At 46.4% G+C, this 23,555-nt stretch overlaps 1 protein-coding gene across 5 annotated transcripts in view; it reads left to right on the top strand.

The window, feature by feature from the left end:
• Ten-a (tenascin accessory) overlaps positions 1 to 20,625 on the top strand; it is a 163,677-nt gene extending 143,052 nt beyond the window's left edge. For all 5 annotated transcript variants that reach the window (XM_043210106.2, XM_043210105.2, XM_070283055.1 and 2 more), the window contains 5 exons: positions 2,188 to 2,355; positions 2,445 to 2,637; positions 3,074 to 4,458; positions 6,788 to 7,353; positions 12,607 to 20,625. In XM_043210106.2, the coding sequence (XP_043066041.2) occupies positions 2,188 to 2,355; positions 2,445 to 2,637; positions 3,074 to 4,458; positions 6,788 to 7,353; positions 12,607 to 16,463 (6,169 nt within the window). In that variant the 3' untranslated portion in view covers positions 16,464 to 20,625. The remainder of the gene's footprint in view (positions 1 to 2,187; positions 2,356 to 2,444; positions 2,638 to 3,073; positions 4,459 to 6,787; positions 7,354 to 12,606) is intronic.
• Positions 20,626 to 23,555: the final 2,930 nt, after the last annotated feature.

Here is a 23,555-nt window from a genome sequence, read left to right as displayed (position 1 = left end):
ACATACAGGACTCTATACAGGACTCTCTACCTTTGTTTATTTCAATCTCGCTTTGGCAAATATTAAGGTATGCCCCGGTATACCTAGTACATTCTCTCCTCTGTGATTACAGTTTTTACCTTCATGTGGATGTGGCCATAATTTCTCATTAGGCCAATGGGCAATGGGCAATGGCCAAGTAAGCGACTGGCTCTCTCCAATCGCCCAAAAAAAAAAATGTCCTGGCCAGGGCTCGCCTTCTTATTTATGTATTTTTATTATGACAACTTTGTTGTTATTTATCTTGGGGGTTTCCCTTCTTCTCGAATCTTTTTCTTTTCTCTTCCTTTCTTTCTTGTTTATTTTTTCTTCTCTTCTTTTCTTCTCTCTGAAGGACTTTAAAGTTGTCCCTGTGTGTGTGTGTCCTGGCCTTGTTATTTTTTATGTCTCTGTGGGAGTGTGTGTGTTGGCCCGCAATAATTCCTGTTTATGTTGGCATTATTTTTCAAGAAAATTGTTTCAAGAGTTGATGGCTAAATCTTTTTAGCTTTTTATTTTTATGTTTTTTTTTAAATTTTTTATTTATTTTTAAAGTTAATATATTTTTTAACTAAAAATTTAGAGGATTTATGTTGTTTTCTTCACTGGAAGTTGCAGCTGTTGCCTGGAAGAACTTTTCCATTTCTCGGCCCAATAAGCAACAGTGTGTGGTTGGCCACCCACCTCCCCGCCACACTCACACACACTCTAACACACACATGTGTGCTCTCCTGCAGGATTTTATGGTTTTGTATTTATAATGTTTATTTCAATTCTTGGCTTTTATTACTCGGACTTGGACTTGGTTCTTGTTGCTCCTTTTTCGGGTTGTCCTGTTTAATTTTTTTCCACTTCGTGCTCTTCGTCCTTTTCGTCCTGCCAGTACCACCCCCACTAACATGCATTGTTGTTGTCATAGTAATAAAGGTAATAAAAGTCATTATATTGTGCTGCAGGGGATTATTGTTGGCATTTTTTATTGCATAAGTATTATTAGAGTTTGGCCGCCGGAACGTATGTCTCCGTGTGTGTCCTTTCCGCTAAATGGTTGGAGCTGGAGCCACCCCCCCACAACCACTAAGAACCACCCACTAGGCCCTCCCTCCGGTCAGGATCATAAAATCCAATTCAATTACAAATGAATGAATGCAATGCCCTGGCCACTGTGTGTGTATGCCACTGAACGAAATAGTTTCTCTCTCTTGAAGTGGAATATGTAGTCTGACTGGCAGACTATTTTGCTCAGTGTAGTGGCCATAAAAGCGGGGAAAAAACACTAAAATTAAATTAGCAAAAATTGTAACAAATATTACAAACAAACGGGTTTGTGTTTGGTTTTGCTGATGCCACTTTATGAGATTTTTAATGAAATGCATCCCCTGTTTATGGACATGTTTATGGGTTCGGCTTTGGCGGCCTTCTTTACGAGCCAATTCAATTGAATGTTTCTCATTTAATTGCAAATATTTGTATTTGTATATTTTTGTTTAAAAAATAGAATATATCCTGAGAGAGGGATAGAGCTTCTTCTCGCACGCTCACAAAACACAATTAAAAATCGCATTAATTAAATATTTCAAAAGCAAAAGTTTTTCGCCATTTCTTGGCCCTCTTAGCCCTGTTGCTAGGCTGCTCTGTTGCTGTTGTTGTTTTTTTTGGCCCTTTTGTTTCTTCAACATCTTCTGCTTCTTGTTGGCCAACAAGTAGAACTTTCTGCAACTTTTCCAGTAACTGCAATGCGAATTTTCTCTTGTAATAAGACAGAGATGGAGGTGGAGGCGGCTTCGCAATCGCCATCATTATATTTAATGCGGCTAACGCATGACCCCCTAAGGGGGAGGGGGTCTTAACTTATGCTCTGGTCCTGGTCTCACCATCCCACCCATCCAGCACCCCTCAGACTCTAAAGTTTTTCAATTTTCCACAAACAATCGAGGCATTATCTGAGACGTCCTGCTGCCCCACCTTGCCGAAGGAATCGGAATTAGAAATGAAAAGTACCGGCCAGAGAGGGGGGGCAGGACTAGATAGGGGAGGCCAGGACCCCCGTCAAGTTCATTAAAATATTAATTTGCATGTTTGCCCAGAAACTTTCGCACTAATTTCGTATTCCGTTTCATATTTGATGGCCGCCCTGAGTCTGACGCATCTCCCTCTTCTCCTCCCTAGGTTCGATGTCCTGGTAAACGGTGGCGGAGCGGTGACCTTGCAGTTCCAGCGCTCGCCCTTCCGGCCCCTGACCCGCACCGTCTTCGTGCCCTGGAACAGGATCGTGGTGCTGCCGCCGGTCCAGATGCAGCTCAGCGATGACGATGAGACCACCAGCAGGAATATCAAGTGAGTTTTCCCAGGCTATATAGTACTAGATAGTCCCCCCCTGTATCCTTTGATATCCTTAATATTTTATTTTGAAACTCAATTTCCAGGGTGTCACCTCTGAACCCCGCTCTGACGTTCCTCAACTCGATCCACTACCACACCGCCGACGAGGCCAACGACGCCAGCAAGGTCTGCATGGATCACGACCACGAGAAGCTCCGACCCCAGCTGATCAGCACCTGGATGCCCAACGGCGTGGGAGCGATGCCCGGCAAGCGGGTCATTTTCGCTGAGACCCAGGTGGGTGGAGTGGATGTCCTTCTCCTCCCTCATCCCTCTTTGGGAGGGGGGAGACGCCATTCCTAATTAGCAGCGCTCTGGCAGCAGCTGGCTGGACGCAGCGGCGCACTTTTAATTAATTTAAAGTTTGCCTTAATGACATTATAACTTTGCATCTGGGTGGGCAGAGGGCAGGCGGCAGGGGGAGGAAGGACCCAGGCAGGACATTAATTCAGGCGGAGCTGAGAAAGGAATCTCGCCTGTAAGGCGTAATGCGTTTAATTGCAGCCCTCGAACCTATCCAGCTGCGGTCACCGGCAGACACTTTTCCGTTTCCGGCTGGCCTTTGTATGTCCTTCCCCTACCCCTCCTCCTCCCAAGACCCAGGACCCTAAGGCCACAAATTATGACTTGAAAGACCTCTTAACCCTTAACCCTTTCTCTGTTTCATCCACAGATTGTCCAGGAATCCATCCAGATACCCGGCTCAGACCTCCACCTGACCTACCAGTCGTCGCAGGCCAGCGGCTACCTGAGCATCGTGCGGATGCGGCTGACGGCGGACACCATACCGCCGACCCTCACCCACGTCCACGTGGGCGTGGAGATCGAGGGGGCGCTGCACGTGAAGACCTACGAGGCGGACCCCAGTCTGGTGCACACGTTCGCGTGGAACAAGCGCAACGTCTACCGGCAGAAGGTGTACGGGGTGACGGTGGCGAGGATCTCGGTGGGCTACCAGCACAGCACCTGCCAGTCGCCGGTGTGGATCGCCCAGACGGCCAAGCTCCAGGGCTACGACGTGGACATATCGGACATCGGGGGCTGGGGCCTGGACATCCACCATCACTACAACTTCCACGAGGGCATCCTGCAGAAGGGCGACGGCAGCACGCTCCACATGAAGGAGTATCCGCGTACCGTTAAGGTGGTGATGGGCACCGGCCTCCAGCGGCCGCTCACCTGCCCGGACTACTGCAACGGCGTGGCCAAGGACGCCAAGCTACTGACCCCCATCGCCCTGGCTACCGGCCCCGACGGCAGCCTCTACGTGGGTGACTTTAACCTGGTGCGTCGCATCACGCCCGACGGCAAGGTCTTCACCATCCTGCAGCTGAGCGCCACCCAGGTGTCCTACCAGTACTACCTGGCCGTCTCGCCCGCCGACGGACACCTCTACATCTCCGATCCGGAGCGCCACCAGATCCTGCGCCTGCTGCGCCTCGAGAAGGTCAAGGACCCGAGCATCAACAGCGACCCGGTGGTCGGCAGCGGCCAGCGGTGCATTCCCGGCGACGAGGGCAACTGCGGTGACGGCGGTCCGGCGCTCCTGGCCCGCCTCTCCCATCCCAAGGGCCTGGCCATCGCCGCCGACCGGACCATGTACATCGCGGACGGCACCAACATCCGAGCCGTCGACCCCAAGGGAGTTATCCACACGCTGATCGGCCACCATGGCCACCACAACCACTGGAGCCCGGCGCCCTGCAGCGGCACCCTGATGGCCAACCAGGCCCAGCTGCAGTGGCCCACCGGCCTGGCGCTGAGCCCGCTGGACGGCTCCCTGCACTTTATCGACGACCGTCTGGTCCTGCGACTCACCTCCGACATGAAGATCCGCGTGGTGGCCGGCACGCCGCTGCACTGCAGCAACGGCGGACAGGACGGGCGCGTGAACAAGACCGGAACGGATAACGTCCTGGGCACTGTGCTGGCGATGGCCTTCTCGCCGTTCGGTGACCTCTACATAGCGGACAGCGACTCGCGGCGCATCAACTCGATCCGGGTGGTGGACACGGCCGGAAACATGCGTTACTTTGCCGGAAAGCAGGAGGGCACAGGGTGAGTACTTCTCCTCCTCCCGCCAAGGGTCGATAATAATCAGTTACTAGGAGATGTCTGTATGCGATATGGGGGGGCTGGCCATAATTGTGGGTACTAGTGCTGGGGCTTTTGTCGACTTATCAAAGTGCACAGAATGTAAATAATTCCGGGGAGCATTCCGAGGGGTTGGAACGGGAACGGGAGCGGGCATAGCCTCGATGGTGTATTCCGGGTATGTGGTCGGAATACCCGACTATTGCATTCTTAGTTGTTTTATGCTCGCAAATATTGACTGGCTACTGGGTCAACATAACAGGGAATTTGGTCAGCAGGCCGCTGGCCAAAAACCGAATAGAGCGGAACTGCAAAAAGGGATGAAGGACGAAGGTACAGGGGTACTGGCGGAGTGGTCGGGTTGACTCCACTTCCCGGACTTGTTTATGCGCATACTTGACCCAATTAAGTGAGCTCTGGGCTATTTGCATATTGCCGAACGATATCAGCCAATTTTTCAAAATGTCTACCAAACGGCACAGGGGGATACCGAAAGGGATAGCAAATAGAACGAACGAAAGAGAGGGGTATACATAGTAGTATGTGTAGAGTGTAGAGTGGGGCATAAATAATAAAAATTCAGCAAGAGAAGCACAAAATTGCCAATGCACCAAAACGGCCATAAATGTCAGGCCAACTAGGCAATACCCCCCAGAGTATGTCTCTCTGGCTCTTTCCCTCCTTTGACATGCCTCTCTCTTTCGCACTTTTTCCAACATGGCCAACATGGTCAGCATGTGTGTGTGTGTGTGTGTGTGTGTGTTAACTTTATTCGACTTTATTAACCCATTTTGAAGGCATCGGTGACCAGAAATTAATTGGAATTCTCACATTGGGGAATTTCATTGTCTGATTTTTCATGGCCCCTCCAGTATATAGCTTCATACTATATACTATATACCCCTATTGGTATATGGGAGTGTTGTGTTCTAGTGGCACTAAAGCCATTTGCATTTTGTGCATTGATTAAATCGGGGAGAGTAGAGGGCAGAGGGTGCGGCAGGCACTCAGTTCAGTCAATGAACTTCAATTCCAGCCCCAAGTGCAATAATTTGACGGCATTTTGATGGCATTGGTATTGTTCAGGGTTGGTCAGCCTAAAGAGCTGTAAAGTTTAAAAGCTAGTGTTGTAAAGTAATCAATGAAACTGGTTTTATTTGAGGCTAAGCTTTAGCAACTCTATCAGTTAAGGCTAAGTAGGCAACTAACTTTTATTTGACGAAAGGAATAGTTATCTAATATTGGTCAGCCTTAGAAGCTAATAAATTATTAAACCAGTGTTGTAAAGCAGCAAATGAAATAGGCTTTAATTGAGGCTTTCTTACACTTTCAGCTAAGACCTACTAAACGAATGATAATATTTTGAGGGAAGAAGTTATTTTAGCAAAACTTCTTTTATATTATTTTTCATAAACCAAGTCTTAAAATAAAGTATCCAAAACTACCAAAGCCACAACTAGTGCAACAAAGTCCCATTAAAACCCCGCTTTAAATAGCACTTACCAACACTCCCAGCGTACATCAAACCAATTAATTCGGTTCGTTGAGTGGCAGAAGAATTAAAAATAAAAAAAAAAAGAAAAGCAGTCGGACTCTAGACTGAATATTTGGACTCACTGTTGATTTTAGCAAATAGAATTTCTGCTTCTTGCCGCTGGAAGGACCAGGGGTCATGTGAATGGCGTCAGGTGCCAGCAAGGGGCAAGACGTAGCTACTCAGATGCCTTCAAGTGGGCGTGGCCGGCAGACGTGGCAAAGTAATTAGCGGCCGTCGCGCCACAGACAGAAACTATAAATCAACTTTTCACTCTCTTTTTCTCCATCTTTTTTTTTTGGGAAAATAAAGGGGGGGAGTGCGACTGGCAAGGGTTAAGGGTTGGGGGTTGGGGGGCGTCCGTGTCTGTTGCGTGGGCGTGGCAGCGATAAGCGGCGACCGTAGCCTGTTTCACTTTAGACTGTTTATCGAACAAACAATGTCATCATAAATATGCGTCCCAAGCAGGAGAACCGGGTAGCCAGCCGGGCATAGGCTGGCTGGCTGGCGCAAAAGGGTTAAGATACGAGAGGATGGGGGGTGTGCCGGCCAAGGGTTAAGGGTGTGGACTGGCTAGATTAGAAAGGATATGAAAGGATATGGGTCTTTTAATTTATCAAACAAGAACACGAACGAGTATCAGCTTTCCATTACAAGCCATGGCATTTATTTCTTAAATTCTTTTAACTTAAATATTAAATATTAAATACTTAAATTATTTATAAATAATTACTAACCTTACTATATTTTCCAATCCAGATCCCAGACCTGCGAATGTGCCATCGGTGGCGGCAGCAACGGCAGCTCCGCTGGTGTGGGTCATGGCGCCGGTGGCGCCTACTCCACCACCGTGAATCCCACGCGAAATAATGGCGGCACTACGCCCACCACCCCCTCGGGCGGAAACGGAAGCGGAAACGGAAATGGCAGCGGTTCGTCGGCAACTTCGGGCGCCTCCGGCAGCAACGGGCCCAGCAATGGCAATGGCGGCGGTGCCTCTGGCGGCAGTGGTGCGTGCATCTGTGCCGGCGGCATTGGCGTCTCGACCGGATCCGGCTCGATCTCCGGCAATGGAGCGGGCGGCACCCTGGCCAGCATCGTCGGCGGCGGCGGTCTGATGTCCACGGGACCCACCACCACCACCACTGTGCTGTTGGGCGCCAAGACCACAGCGTCGGGCATCGGTGGGGGTGGCGGTGCAGCGACCTTGAACGATGACGGTACGCTGAGCAATGCGGAGACCCTGCTCTCCTCGAATGCCCGATTCCAGGCTATATCCGCCATAGCAGTGGCCCAGGATGGTGTCATCAATGTGGCTGATCAGGGTGAGTTTATGTTTTTTTGATATTTATGATATAATGTTCTATTATAATAGAGATTAGGGGAGTGGGGAAGAGGTATACTGACTTGTTGGTGGAAATGCGATTAGGGTTCTTAAAAGGAGAATATAATATGGGCTGAGAGTAAAATTCAGACTGATTAGAAGTGGTATAGGGTTTACTTTCCCTATCAGAATGTCCTTATAGCCATTTATCTGTCATATTTGGAAATATAATATATAGAGATCTGTTATTAGGATTATTAATGGTATAATGTTCTATTACAATAGGGAGTATGGTAGCGGGAAAAGGGTATATAATTTTGTTGGTGGAGAAATGAATTGCTGGGCTTTAAAGGAGTGTGTAATAGGGGCTGAGAGTTAAATTCAGACTGATTATGTATATATATTTTCTTGAAACTGTCATTTATCATATTTGGAACTATAATCTATATATAAATATTACATCTAATAATCCCTTCTTATTAGAAAAATTTATGATATAATGTTCTATTATAATAGTAATTATTGAAGCAGGGCAAGGCTATAAAGACTTGTTGGTGAGAAATAAGATTAAAGAACTTGAAAGGGCAGTGTAATATAGGCTCTGAGCAAAATTCAGAAAGATCAGAAGTAGTTGAAGAAAAAAAACCTACATCCATCTCAAGCCCATGTTGTTGCGGCAACTGTCATCTGATATAGGAAATTTGTCATCTTCTGGGCCCACCACACCCATATCCTTTAGGTGGGTGTGTGTTTCTTTTGTCCACAACTACACACACAGACATAAGAACAAGAACAGCAAGAATACAATTGCATGGAAAATGGAACATTTCCTTTGGCAAATTTTCCTCAGCTGGCACTTGTTCCCTTTCTTTTCTTTCGCTTCTTCTTCCCTTTCATCTGGCACTTTGGTCATAGAGAGAAAAATAGAAAATGTTAAGTGAAGGGAATAGAAGAACAGTAACCGGAAGTTGAATTTCAACATATTGCGAAACACACACACACACAGAGAGAACCACAACAACGGTACACAGAAATACAGTTATAATAATGACAGAATTGTTGTTGTAATTGGCCATTACGGGGGGGAATGGAGGGGGGGAGGTTGTGGAGAAAAAAAAGGAAAAGCGAAACCAATTTCCGTTACAATTCGAACGAGGACAAATTAGGAAGTACTCTCCTCCTGGTACTTGTATATATATATATTTTTTTGGATATATATATAGATGTATTCCCCAGGTAACTGTAGGAAACACACAAAACAAAATGGCCGCCAATAAATTGTAAGGAAGAGGAAGAAAAGCCGTTATAAAAGCGAAAAACGAAAAGCTCAGAAGGCACGGAAGGTATAAATTTGAGTGCATTAGTGGAGCGTAATTTGATAAGACCAGAAACGTAATTAATAAATTTCCACAAGGGTACAAAAAAGGTAGGCCACGAGGAGGGCTAGAGTCTAGAGTCCCCATCCCTCCCCCTCCCCTCCCAAAAAATACAGTGGGTGGACAAAAGGGTGGATCATCATCATCATCATCATCGTCGCCCGGCAAAGTTGCTGTGGAAATTAATGAAAAGGCCCGGCCCAGAGATGAAGCCGTGGAAAGCAAATCAATGGCTATAATTAATCAAGTTTTAGTCTGTGTTGGTAGTGGTGGTGGTGGTGCACACGTGTGAGTGATGGCTCTCTGTATGTATGTGTGTTAGTATTGGTGTGAAAAGCGAAAAAGTAAAAATCAATCTTATTACCTACGCGGCTTCCAATTGGCAAAACTTTGCTCGTCCTTCCACAAAAAAGGACTCCCCCCCCTTTGCAAAAACATTAATCAACCGAGAGAGAGAGAGGGAGTGTGTGTGTGAGCAGACAAGACACATACAAATGTACGAATTTTAGATCCTTTTTTCCCACCATACCCCTAAGGGGTTGCCCTCCAAAACGTAAATAAGCTTCATTAGCAGCTCTCGCACCTTAAGTGGCCTGCCGCAGTCGTCCTTTGGCGAGTGGTGAGTGTTTGTGAAAAATTATTGCATTAATTGTAGTGCCAGGATGCAGGATACAAGAAGGATATAAATATAAGGAACCTTTTTAGGGGGTAGCAGTACAATGCAATGTCCTTTTTAAGAAGTCTGAGGTTCTTATTATGAGGTTCTATTATGAGAACTTACTATACCGGGAGAGGAACTATAGTGTTTATAGATTAGGAACTATATCCTTATCCTATATCGTATATCCTTAGACCATCTATAGAACTTTCATAGAAGGGTTTTAAAACAGACTCTCTTCACAAAACTACTTTCAAAGTATATATTTTTAAAACCTAGATACTTTCTTGAAGAAAAAATCCTTATTTTGATCCTTATTTTTATCCTTAAAGCTTAAATCCAAAAAAATATAATCCCCTCGCCATGGCCAGCCTCCCACTTTTCAATCCTCAACATTTTTCCGCCCATCGATATCAATTTGGCCAGCGATTTGGACATATGCCAGCTAGCCATGACGACTGTTTAAAACTCGGGACTCGGGACATTGGCAGGACACCTCCTCCGTCGCGGTCTAGGGGGTCTAGGGTGGGTCCTACTGATGGAGGAGCAAACATTCGGCGACACAATGGCAACAACCCTTTGCACTGGGCACAAACAAGTTGTTCAGTTTATGGGGTCATTACCATTACATTACATTACAACTCACCCACATACATACACGCATATGCCCTCCAGAGCAGGGGCACGGGGGCAGAGGTCGAGGAGGTGGTGGGTGGCCACCAACCTCCGGCTGAGCGTCACACATTTATTGCATTGAAATTCGCTCAATCGCTGGCCTGGCGCTCTGCCAATTCGAATCCAATGCCAATGGCCCGGCTTACAACTGGCTACACTGACAGAAATCAGAGATTTAAATTCTGGAGAGTAATACCCACAAAAAAGATAAGTTTCTTTCAGTGTTTCAGCGAAAACCCGAAACCAAAATGCTCCTCTAAAATGAGACCATAATGGCTTACGCTCCAACTGCAGAGAAATGTGGGCGTTCGCTCGGTCATGTGTCTCCAGGATGGAATGGCGCGGCATCCATACGGCAGCCTGAGCTCTATGTGTCCTGTGTCCCATGTCCCAGGTCCTAGGTCCTAGGGTAAATGAACTGTAACGCAATCAAATCAACACTGCCCTCACCGCAAGCCAAACAGCCAAAACAGCAATACCAAATACCAGAAAAGGCAAAGCCACCAGCCACCATCCAGGGTCAGAGCCAGAGCTGGAACTGGAGCTGGAGCCAGAGCAGGAAAAGCAATAAGAATAACCCACAATGTATTTAATATTTTTATTGTGATATGTGAGTCGGAGAGACCAATGGCACATAATTCGCAATCAGCGGTGAATTGTTGCATACAATAATTGTGCGAAATTGATGTTTATGGGGTTGGGTTTCAGGGCAGTGGTAGGGTGGCCGAGTGGGGTCTTTTCTAGTGTTTTTAGATGATAATTATAAACATGACATGGTTATATTCGGTTGAAAATTAAGGAGATTCTTGAGAAAGGGTCTAATAATAAGGACACAAGGATGCAAGACATACTTTCTTCTATCTTAGAGATCCCCTCCGTTTTATTTTCTTCAATTATTCTAAGAGGTTTCATTCTAAACTGTCTACCTAAGGACAGGTGGGAATGGGGCATGGGACATACTTCATTCTATCATATCTTGAAGATTCTTCATATTTTACTTCAAAACCCTACTGGGAGAGAAGGATGAAACTTGGCAGAGTTATAGTCTCTTAAAACTTAAGAAAACTCCTAAATAAAGAGCCTTTTATGGGAGAGAAACAGACAAACAGACATGGGGCATACTTTCCACTATATATGGTTGTATCTTAAAGAGCCCCTATCTTCTACTTTGTACACTACTAACGGAGTTGGATGTCTGGGAGTGTTTTCAGATAATATATTCTCTTAAAAAATAAAGAGCTTTGCAATAAAAAAGAGCCTTGTAACGGACAAGCGGACATGGGGAATACTTCCATGGGGAATAGATTCCCCTACCTTCACCATCAACCCCTAATTACAGGGGTTCTACTACAAACTAGTGGAATTCTTGTTGTATTGCTTTCAGATGTTATTTTTGGACATATTCTCTTAAAAATTCTTTTAACGGACATAGGGTATCCTACCCACCTGGGTATCCCCCACCTTCCACCTTACCCAGCTATCCAAGCTTTGCTAGAAACAAGAAAAATAATAAACTCCCAAGACCTGGACCCTATTTATCATAAAAAGTATACCATTTTTGGTTGTGGTTTTGCGGGCAAGTTTCGCCAGCAATGATGTAAAGTTAATGTGCTCTTGAGATCCATTCCTGCCCCAGTTGGTTTCTTAGACAAAACGTTGTCATCTTTCCCAGTCCACACCCAATGGAGAGTCTCCACTACCCAGTCCATAGTCCATATAGCCCCCCTTGCTTGTTTGCAATGCAAAGCCATCCAGGGGATGAAGAACCGGCAAGTGAGACGGAAGGCAAGCAAATTTATGCAAATCCAAAGCGATTTTCAACACTAACTAAAATGAAACGCTTCTCTGGTTCTGGTTCTGGTTCTAGAGCTGGCTATGGCTATGGACGCGTACTGGGAGGTGCTGAAGCAAATTGCACAAAAATACTTAAGACAGTCGCCCGGAAAACATGCCCACACCATTTTGTATTTGTGCATTTGCAGTGATTCATTCAAAAGCTGGAAACTGCTGGAAAGTCCTTCCCAAAGAGGGGAAAGGACTCTGTCAGGACTCTATTGGGGAGGGAAGAACAGTAAAAACAAACAGCTGCAGGAACTTGGCGTTTAGCTTAAGCAAATGATCAACAAACCCCGAAAATGGACAGTTGGACAGTGGAGGAGGCAGGAGGTAGGGACTCGAATTCAGATGCAGATGGAGATGCAGATTCAGATTAAGACCGACTGGGGCCATAAAGGAAGTGCGAATAAATTTGATGACCAGTTAAAAGGAATTGAGTCCAAGAAGCAGGCAACAAGGAACAAGGAGCAGGGACTAAATGAGTCAATTATCTGGGCAGTGGGGTGTCGGGATACCGAAGGGGGAGTGCAACTTTTTTTTATGGCCCAGCGGAGCAGAGTGTAATCAAAAGCCAACAAAAAAGTGTGGCCATAAAGAGCGAAATCACTTGATAAGCTCCAGGTGTGCACACTCCTGCGAAGGCGAATGTCCTTCGACTTTATCGACTTCTCTTTTGGGCTAAACCCCTCCGCTTTTCTTCTCATTTCAGGATCCCTGCATGTCCTGGCCTTGGAACACTATCTGCCATCGCACGACGAGAACGGCGAGTTCCACATTCCCTTCCCGCCGTCCAGCGAGATCTACGTCTTCAACCGTTACGGCCAGCATGTGGCCACCAAGGACCTGACCTCCGGCAAGACCCGCTACAGCTTCCTGTACTCCAAGAACACCAGCTTCGGGCGACTGTCGACGGTGACCGATGCCTCCGGCAACAAGATCCAGTTCCTGCGCGACTACAGCAACGTGGTGAGCTCCATCGAGAACACGCAGGACCACAAGTCCGAGATCCAGATCAACGGCATCGGCATCATGACCAAGCTGAGCGAGAAGGGTCGACAGGAGATCGAGCTGGACTACGACAGCAACACCGGGCTGCTCAACTCGCGCTCCTCCGGCGGCGAGACGTACATCTACCAGTACGACGAGTTCGGCCGGGTGACCGGCATGATCCTGCCGAGTGGCGAGATCGTTAGGATTACCTCACAGCTGGCGGACAGTCAGGGCCTGACCGTCTACGTCCACGCCTCCGTGGAGTCCTTGTTCTCCCGCGAGCGCATCTCCGGCGAGGCCAACGAACTGCTCGTCCTGGGCGGAGTCCGGTCCACGTTCCTCAAGCGCGGCCAGGCCCACGCCGATGCCGAGCTGAAGGCCAACAACACCCTGGTCATCCACGGCGACAACGGCGTGGTGGTGGAGTCCTCCGCCGTCGCCCGACACCCGCTGCTGGAGGCGGCCCTGCCCGTCGAGGCCGAGATGCTGGCCATGTGGTCGCACCAGAGCGTCACCATGGGCGAGGGCCTGACCAACTCCATGTACTCCGTGTACAGCCTGGTGGGCGATGTGCGAAACCCTCAGCAGACCCTCAACCGGGAGATCTGGGTGAACCAGTCGCGGGTGATCGGCGTGGAGTTCGACCAGTTCACCAATCGGGAGACCTTCTACGACGCCCGGCGCACCCCCATCCTGATCGTGGCCTACGACCAGTCCGGCCTGCCCAAGAGCTACTACCCCACCAACGGCTATCCGGTGAACATCACCTACGACCGCTTCAACCGCGTCGAGGGCTGGGCCTGGGGTCCCGCCGAGCTCAAGTACAGCTACGACCGGCACGGCCTCCTCTCGGAGATCACCTCGCAGCAGGACGGCATCGTGTCCTTTGTCTACAACGACTGGAACCTGGTCTCCGAGATCGGGCTGGCCAGCCAGCGCAAGTTCGTCCTGCAGTACGACGACGCGGGAGGTCTGCGGCACGTGGTCCTGCCCTCCGGCACGCGGCACAGCTTCAGCATGCAGACCTCGATCGGCTTCATCCGGTGCACCTACACCCCGCCGGGCAGCACGCGGGCCTACCTCCAGCACTACAGCCACGCCGGTGCCCTGCTGCAGACCATCCTTCCCGGAGGCGGAGCTCGGATCGTATACCGCTACAACGCCGCCGGCCAGCTGACGGAGGTCGTCCACGGCGACGGCCGGAGTGAGTTCCAGTACAATGAGGCCACCGGCATGCCGAGCACGGTGTCGCATACGGAGCGGGAGCTGGAGTACCGCTGGGACTTTGAGTACTCCGCCGGGCTGCTGTCCGAGGAGCGGATCGACTACGTGGCCAAGACGGGCCTGAGCAACGCCAAGTTCAGCTACGAGTACGACTCCCAGCTGCGGGTGGTGGCCCTGCAGGGCAGGATCGGCGGCCAGAGCCTGCCCTCGCAGGCCTTCGCCTACGATCCTCGCACCGGACGCCCCAGCCTGATCGGCCAGTTCCGGTTCTCGCAGCCGGCCCAGAACCAGACGCAGCTGCACGACGGCACCGCCAGCTTCACGCGCACCGTGGACGGCCGCTTCCAGACGCAGCGCATGGCGCTGGCCATCCACCGGCTGGAGGTGTTCCGCATGGAGTTCTCCTACGGAGTGCACGGCCGGATCTCGCAGACGCGGACCTACACGCGGAACATGGCGGTGAACAGCTACACGAACGTGAAGAACTACACGTGGGACTGCGACGGGCAGCTGGTGGGCGTGGAGGCCCAGGAGCCGTGGGGCTTCCGCTACGACGACAACGGCAACCTGCTCTCCCTCACCTACCGCGGCAACACCATCCCCATGGAGTACAACGCCCAGGACCGGATCGTGAAGTTCGGCGAGGGGCAGTACAAGTACGATGCCCGCGGCCTGGTGGCCCAGAACGCCCGCGAGGAGCGCTTCCACTACAACACCCAGGGTCTGCTGGTGCGGGCCTCGAAGCGGGGTCGCTTCGACGTGCGCTACTACTACGACCACCTGAAGCGCCTGACCACCCGCAAGGACAACTTCGGCAACGTGACCCAGTTCTTCTACACGAACCAGCAGCGGCCCTACGAGGTCAGCCAGATCTACTCGCCGCGCGACGGCAAGCTCATGTCCCTGACCTACGACGACGTGGGCCACCTCATCTACGCGCAGGTGTACCGCCACAAGTACTACGTGGCCACCGACCAGAGCGGCACGCCCCTGATGCTCTTCAACCAGTACGGCGAGGGCATCCGCGAGATCATGCGCTCCCCCTTCGGCCACATCGTCTACGACTCCAACCCGTACTTGTATCTGCCCATTGACTTCTGCGGCGGCATCCTCGACCAGGTCACCACCCTGGTGCACATGGGCGACGGCCGGGTCTACGATCCCCTGATCGGCCAGTGGATGTCGCCCGACTGGCAGCGCGTCGCCGAGCGGATCATCACCCCGACCCGTCTGCACCTCTACCGGTTCAACGGCAACGATCCCATCAACGTGGGCCACGAGCGCCATTACCCCGAGGACTTTGCCGCCTGGATGAAGACGCTGGGCTACAACGTGGGCAACCTGGTGCCCCAGCTGGCACGCAACCTGTGGCAACCGCCAGCGCTGTGGGGCCGTCCGCCCGCCAACCCGGTGGCCCTCAACCTGCGTCGGCCCTTCGACAACATACCCACGATGGCGGTGGAGAGCGGCTTCCTGGCGCACCTCAACATCCGCCGGATGTCCGACTTCGAACAGCTGTCGGCGCCGCCAAGGTCGGCGCTCAAGTGCGACGTAATGGACCCATCGCCGCGATCGATCGGCTCGGACACGGAGCCGCCGTTTGGCAAGGGCATTGTGGTGTCCCGCACGGCCGACGGCCAGGCCATTGTGTCCAGTGTGCCGGCGGCCAATGCCATCTACCGGGACGTCTACACGAGCGTCTTCAACCGGTCCAAGCTGCTGCCCTTCACGTTCGTTGTGCACAACGCCCAGCAGGACTCGTTCTTCTTCGTGAAGGAGGACGCCTGGCGCGCCCCCGAGGACCGGCAGCAGCTGAAGCGGCTCCAGGGTCAGGTGAACACCACCTTCCACGAGATCACCCGCGAGAGTCCGGTGGGCGGTGCTGGCGGCCAGTCTGGCTCCAGCAGCTCGGCCTCCTCCTCCTCCTCCTCCTCGGGCGCTTCGTCGGGCGGCAACTACCTGGACGTGAAGATCCACGGAGCGCATGCCATCATCAACCTGCGCTACGGCACCACCGTCGCCAAGGAGCAGCAACGCCTGATGCACCACGCCAAGCTGACGGCAGTGCGGAAGGCGTGGCACCGCGAGAAGGAGGCGCTGCGCAGCGGCCTCACCACCGCCCTGGAGTGGAGCCAGCAGGAGAGCGAGGAGATCCTGAAACAGAGCTACGCCAACAACTACGAGGGTGAGTACATCCACGACGTCGCCCTGTACCCGGAACTGGCGGAGGATCCCTACAACATCAAGTTCGTGAAGAAGAAGGGCGCCACCGGCGGTGCGGCGGGGGTGCCCAACTCCCGACGACGCCGAAGATCCACAGACTCGCAGACCTCGTCCTCGTCCGACTGTTAGCTCGCGGCGATCCGACCAGGAGGCCAGGAGGCATCCACCCTCAACTAGAAAGCGCGGAGGAGAAACAGTTAAACCGAAGAACAGGAGACATAATTATTTATATTTATACATACATATAGATATATATATATATATACTCGTATATATATATATAAAATAGTGCATAAATCTATGTTATCGAACCAGTTTTTTGATGTCAAGGAACATTATATATATACACGTATACATAATATTTTTTTTTTATTGTTAGCCACTAGAGAAAATAGAAGGATAATGGAAAGATGAGGAAGAGGAAGCGACATGCCAACATAATCCCATGTAGCTGCATGTGCGTGTATATGTGTGTGTGTGTGTGTGTCGTCAGCTAAAGATACAGATACCGATACAGATACAGATAGAAGCACGGATACAAGAGTTATAGATATACAGATATATATATAAAGGATAGCATAGTGTAGTAGTCATATGAAGCATAATGCGTACCATACTTACCGACATATGTACATGCATACTCACCACAATAAGGGGGGAGCGGGGCTATTTAGGGGGGGGACTACATATTAGAACAGGGGGAGGGGGGACGATCTGGAACGAAGGTGTATCTTTTTTTCGTGGTACTCGAGCTTTTTGAGACTGGCATAGTTTTAAACAAAAAAACACAAAACCCACACCACATACCACATACCACCCACGGGGACTGACCGACGGACATAAAGCCGATCCTGACGGATCCACCCAACCACAGATTGTACATATACGAGGCAGAGATGGGGCGGGGCGGGATGGACGGCTGGGAGACCAAAAACACACACATACAGCCTACACTAAACAACCAGTTCTGGGGTTGTGGGAGATTTTTGCTTAGCGAAAGCTTTCTCTCATTTGCTTTGCACAGTGTCAGCTTCAAAAATTCATTCTGCAAAAAAAAATTAAGAAATCTTAAGAGAAGAGGAAACAAAAAAAAACGATTAACCTAATTATTAAATTTAAAAAAAATGGAACAAAAATCTAGCTGCTAGGCAAAAAAATGTTTTTTTTTTATTAAATTATATGAATGGATATAAATAAATATATATAAATATATACATACAATTAATTGAGAAACACACACACATATTTATAGAGAGAAACCTATAGCTGTAATGTCCTGATAGATAAGTTTAAGTTTTTTTGTCCTACTTAATTAATTAATTTATTCATAACTATTGTTCGTGGCCGAGGCAAGGGTAACGGGAGGAGAAACCACACAAAAAATATTTAAAATCGAAGTGGAGTCGTATTAAATCGAATTAATTTTAATGATACGTATTAATGCTATTATTGTATGAGAATTGTGAAATGTTTTGTTATTATTTGTAAGTCTGCTTCTTCGAGAAACCACCCAGCTCAATGCGGCCCAATAAACTCACTCTCAAATAAAGCTTAACAGCAAAATAAAGAATAAATAAAAACCAGTATTACAAAAAAAAAAAAAACAAGAAGAAACCGAAAATGGAGCGGAAACTGAATATATAGAGATATATATGATTTCAGCTGGGAACCTTGAAACTCGAACTAACAAAATTGTTTCCGTCCAATTGAAATCGCCATTATCGCCAGCAGACCAGATTGAGATTGGGATATATTGGGATGACCGTTTCCGCACTAATTAGAGATGCCAATTAAAGTCGAATTATTTTGAAAATTATCAATTCGCTTCGCTTGACAAAACAAAAAATGAGTCCTAAAGACGAAACCTTTGCTACAGCTCGAATTTCAATTGTTTTCCATGAATTGGTGCTTATCGAATTTATTGCCACACAACTATAATTGTAGGTCCTATAGTTGGGAAGTCTAAGTGGGGTGTATCGTGTTTCCTTGCCTCCTAGAACTTAAGCCAATAATTGCTAAAAACTAAAAAAAAATATTACAAAAAAAAAAAGAATCCGTAGATGGAAGGAAAACAAAAAGATTGCTGAATTAGTTGCGAACAAAAAAGCAAGAAAACGAAATTTTATAAAAATTACCAACCCAAAAAACCAGACCACTAACAAACGAGGCCAAAAAAGCGATCGATCGGAGATACTCGAAAGAATACTGAATTATAAGGAAAAAAAAATACTAAACAAAATACGAGCCAGCCAAGTAGAACGCAGCTTAGAGCAAGTGAGTGTCCGTATGAGTGTCAGTTGTCAGTGTCCGCTTGCGAGAGGGTGTCCGTGTGAGATGAAGCGTTATATCAAAAAATATGAAAGAGAGGCAGGCGAGTGCGGAATATCTGTGTATATACTAAGGCTAATCAAGGTAAACTAGTGTTATATCGTATATGGCACCCTGCATCGTAATCTACATAGATATTATATTAAAGTAAAAAAAAAAACAAAAATTTAATAATAATACAGACATTTTTTTGTGCTTTTTTTTTCTTCATCGTTGTCGCGCCTAACTAGATGTAAAATAAAACGAGACAAACTATTGGATAATATACATAAATATATATGGATATATGAGTGTATATGTGTACGATTAGTGCTATGTAGATGTACGATGTACGATGTGTGCGGGGTACCACTGTACTTTCCGCTCGAATTTTCTCCCATCTGGTTTTTGATTCGTTTCCGTTTCCGTTTCGTTGATTGGCAAACCAAAACAATTCGAAAAAAGAGCAGGAGTCAGTTACCTATTAGATTTGGCAAAAATGAATACAAAACAAAAAGCAACAACAAAAAAAAAAAACAAAATGAAACTGCTTCAAAAGCAAAAAAAAAAAATATATGAAATAAAATAAAAGATAAATAAATGGCACACTAAAAATTAATATTATGAACTAGAGCATACTATGAAATGGCTTGAAATGAATTAAAAACCTACAAAAATAAAAATAAAAAACCAAAAGAAATTAAGAAGAGCAAGCAGCAAAACAAATATTTATATGTACATAACTGGATGAAACCTAGTATTTTAGTGTATTTATGTTAGAGCTACACCAACTTCATCTTGAAACATCCAAAAAGCTAATGGTAAAGTCGATAAAGGACGAAAATCATGCTGGGAATGGATGTGGAAATATTAGCAAATAAAGAAACAGGGAAACAATTGAGATAAATTAACATTTAAACGTTTTTCACACCACAGACAGACAGACAAACAGAATAAATACCACAAGCTAAGCCACTGGAACAGAACAACACTTACACACACCGCTCTACAGAAACAGACACGATACAAAATACTAGAAATACTAGAAATACAAAAATACAGAAAAAGCACTCGACAGCAAAGCAAACAACAAAATTTAGCAACAACAAGAATTTATGAGATATAATAAATAAACAAATAAACAAAGGTAAATGGTAAATGGAAAATAAACCAACCAAAAGGCAGCAAAAGTTAAAACACTTAATATTAAAAAAATAATGAAAAACAAAACAAAAATTATATTTATTAGAAAAAATAGCAGTGGGTCGCCTTGCCCTCGAGAATCTGTAGTATATCGAACTATGTAATTCACAAAATAGTAAATAAACCGAGGCAAAATATTGTAGGGCAAATTCAAACTAAAAACTAAACAAAAAACCAAAATCGATAACGATTAACGATAACGAAAACGAGAGAACCCTAACATTTTTTTTTGTCTGTGTAAGCTTAGTGGAGTATGGCCGGCTGGGGGGAGGCTGGAGGGCTGTGTGGTGGATGGATGGTATGGGGGATGTGCTAGTCGGTAGGTGGGTGTGTCTGCTTCAAACCGATAACACCTCCTGCCCTGCCCTGCCCCACTCCGACCCGCCCCCTCTTCAAATGGCTAAAGCAAAACGATAAACGATAACCCAAAATCCCATTCATCACCTAGATCCCCTAGGCATATGCATATATATACATATATATATCTAACGGTAAATGAACAATTATATATGGCATTATATTACCAACAGCAAGAAAAAGAAAAACAGTAAAAAAAAATGACATAACGATTATGATAATTATTGCAATAATGATAATGATATACCATATATGTAATAATGATTTCAGCGCGAAACGAGAATATTTTAAGCGTATTAAGTTGAACTATATTAAATATATATATATATATATATATATACAAAAATATATATATAAAGAAACAAAAAAAAAAAATGCGAAAAGCTATAAAAATAAACCAAAACAAAAAAAAAAATAAGAAAACCACACACACAACACAACTTCTGAGGATATCAAGGGTCTAAGAATAAATAAAAACTAATGAATTAATTAAAAATAAATAAATGAATATGAAAACTAAATGTGAAAAAATATCAAAGTGTTTTTATTTATGGATAAAGTTTTTGGGTTTTAGGTTTCTGTTTCAGAACTTTTTTGGAAAGTTTTCAGGAGCAAGGTCTTAAAGGTAAGGTATAAGATTATAATACATAAATACAAAAATTTTTTTTGAAATTTTGAATCTGTTTTTCAAATGAAACCGCTTAGTACTTGAAAGTACCATCCAATTTTCTAGACAACCCCAAACTTTTATGATCAGAATCTTCATTATTTGGAATATTTTTTTGGAAAATTGTATTTATAAAGTTTCTATTGTAATTTCATTAAGTCAGATCCTTCCTGATCCTTCCTTTTTGAATTTTTTTCAGCATTTTGTTTGCTTTGTTGTTCCATTTTAATATTCCGTATCGAAACTGCTGGGGGGACTTTGACTTTTGGCACTTCTTCCCAGCATTTTTTTTTGTTTTCTTTTTTTTTTTTGGCTGGGTGTCAGGTCTAGGCTAGAAAACAGCTCTTGGTGCAGCAACGCATACTGATGACTGGAAAGACGACAAGGACGATGATGGAAGGTAAGGATGAGGACGAGGACGACGATGAGGATGAGGATGCCTGCAAGTCTGTAATTGAAATGCAGAAAATGGAGAGCAGCCCCCCCAAAACAGCCTCGACCCGTTCAGGTGAGTGCCACGCCCCCTGTGTCCGCCCAGCTTGTGTTGAAGATAAATAATGCAGCAGGAGCTATGCCGGCAGAAGGAGAAGCAGAAGGAGCACAGGATGCTTTCTTCATCTGTCTCGGCCTGAGCCGCTGTTGACACATAGTTTGTAGTTGGTAAACAGGCAACACACAACTGCTCAACGAGCACCTGAAGATGCTTTGTATAAATTTGAATATTTAACTGCAGGTGCAGGATAGATGCACAAGGCAGTAGCAGTAGCAGGAGCACAAGGCACAAGTCTGAGGCTGAGGCTGAGGCTGAGGCATTGCCGCTGGCAGTTGCAGTAGCAAGTTGCAGTAGCAGTTCGGTTACTGAGGCACGAGCCCAAGCATTTCACTTAAATCCAGTGCAGCTGCAGCTGCTCAGGGCGAGCCACGGAGTGAGGGTTTAGGGCCAAATCTTTTGGCAAATTCAGACAAACCCTTCTCCTCCTCATCATCATCCTCTTTGAAGCCTGAACGAAGCCAGCTCCTTCCAGCCCCCCAAAACTCATTTGGCATGCATGTGTGTCAACGCTCTGGCCAAGACATCCACAGCCACACCATCTAGGATGATTTTTATGTATGCATTTCGGGGCTTAACTTCCTTGGGTGGCACAACTAGCTCCTCCTGCCGCGTCTGCCCCTCCAGCCCCGTTTCTCCCACGCTTCAGTGGCCATAATGCCTGGGTACTTCGATTCGGGAATACAATTGCGAACTTGGCAAAGTGCTTTATTCTTTAAAATACTTGCTCAGGTCATTATGGTTTGTGGTTGCAGATAGGTGTAGATAGATTTAAGATACATTGTTGTTCTAAGATTGTACTGGCACTTATAGAGGATACATTTTAGAGTCTTCCGAGATTTATCATAAAACTAGGATGAGAATTAGAGCTCAATATTATAATTCGTACTTTCCGCTTTGCAATCTATTTGAAAACGGACAATCACTTTAGAGATCCAAGGTTGCAGAATGGCGAGCAAAGGATCTACGATTTATAAATGGTATTCCGTTTTTGAATCGGTTGCGAAATAGTAAAGATATTCACTAAAAACTGGCCAAAAGCAAGAATTATCACTTTTCCAAGGGGTACCATCAAGATTTTGGCCAGAACCTGGGCCAATTTTTTATTTTAGGTTTTTTACAGATCTTGGGATGCAGAATGGCGGGCAAAGGATCTACGATTCATAAATGGTATTCCGTTTTTGAATCGGTTGCGAAATAGTTAAGATATTCACTAAAAACTGGCCAAAAGCAAGAATTATCACTTTTCCAAGGGGTACCATCAAGATTTTTGGCCAGAACCTGGGCCAATTTTTTATTTTGGGTTTTTTACAGATCTTGGGATGCAGGTTGGCGGGCAAAGGATCTACGATTCATAAATGGTATTCCGTTTTTGAATCGGTTGCGAAATAGTTAAGATATTCACTAAAAACTGGCCAAAAGCAAGAATTATCACTTTTCCAAGGGGTACCATCAAGATTTTGGCCAGAACCTGGGCCAATTTTTTATTTTGGGTTTTTAACAGATCTTGGGATGCAGATTGGTGGACAAAGGATCTACGATTCATAAATGGTATTCCGTTTTTGAATCGGTTGCGAAATAGTTAAGATATTCACTAAAAACTGGCCAAAAGCAAGAATTATCACTTTTCCAAGGGGTACCATCAAGATTTTGGCCAGAACCTGGGCCAATTTTTTATTTTGGGTTTTTTACAGATCTTGGGGTGCAGATTGGCGGGCAAAAGATCTACGATTCATAAATGGTATTCCGTTTTTGAATCGGTTGCGAAATAGTTAAGATATTCACTAAAAACTGGCCAAAAGCAAGAATTATCACTTTTCCAAGGGGTACCATCAAGATTTTGGCCAGAACCTGGGCCAATTTTTTATTTTGGGTTTTTAACAGATCTTGGGATGCAGATTGGTGGACAAAGGATCTACGATTCATAAATGGTATTCCGTTTTTGAATCGGTTGCGAAATAGTTAAGATATTCACTAAAAACTGGCCAAAAGCAAGAATTATCACTTTTCCAAGGGGTACCATCAAGATTTTGGCCAGAACCTGGGCCAATTTTTTATTTTGGGTTTTTTACAGATCTTGGGATGCAGGTTGGCGGGCAAAGGATCTACGATTCATAAATGGTATTCCGTTTTTGAA

This window comes from Drosophila bipectinata, chromosome XL, assembly GCF_030179905.1.
Source record: "Drosophila bipectinata strain 14024-0381.07 chromosome XL, DbipHiC1v2, whole genome shotgun sequence".
Classification (NCBI taxonomy): domain Eukaryota; kingdom Metazoa; phylum Arthropoda; class Insecta; order Diptera; family Drosophilidae; genus Drosophila; species Drosophila bipectinata.
This window is presented reverse-complemented; position numbering and strand designations above follow the sequence as displayed.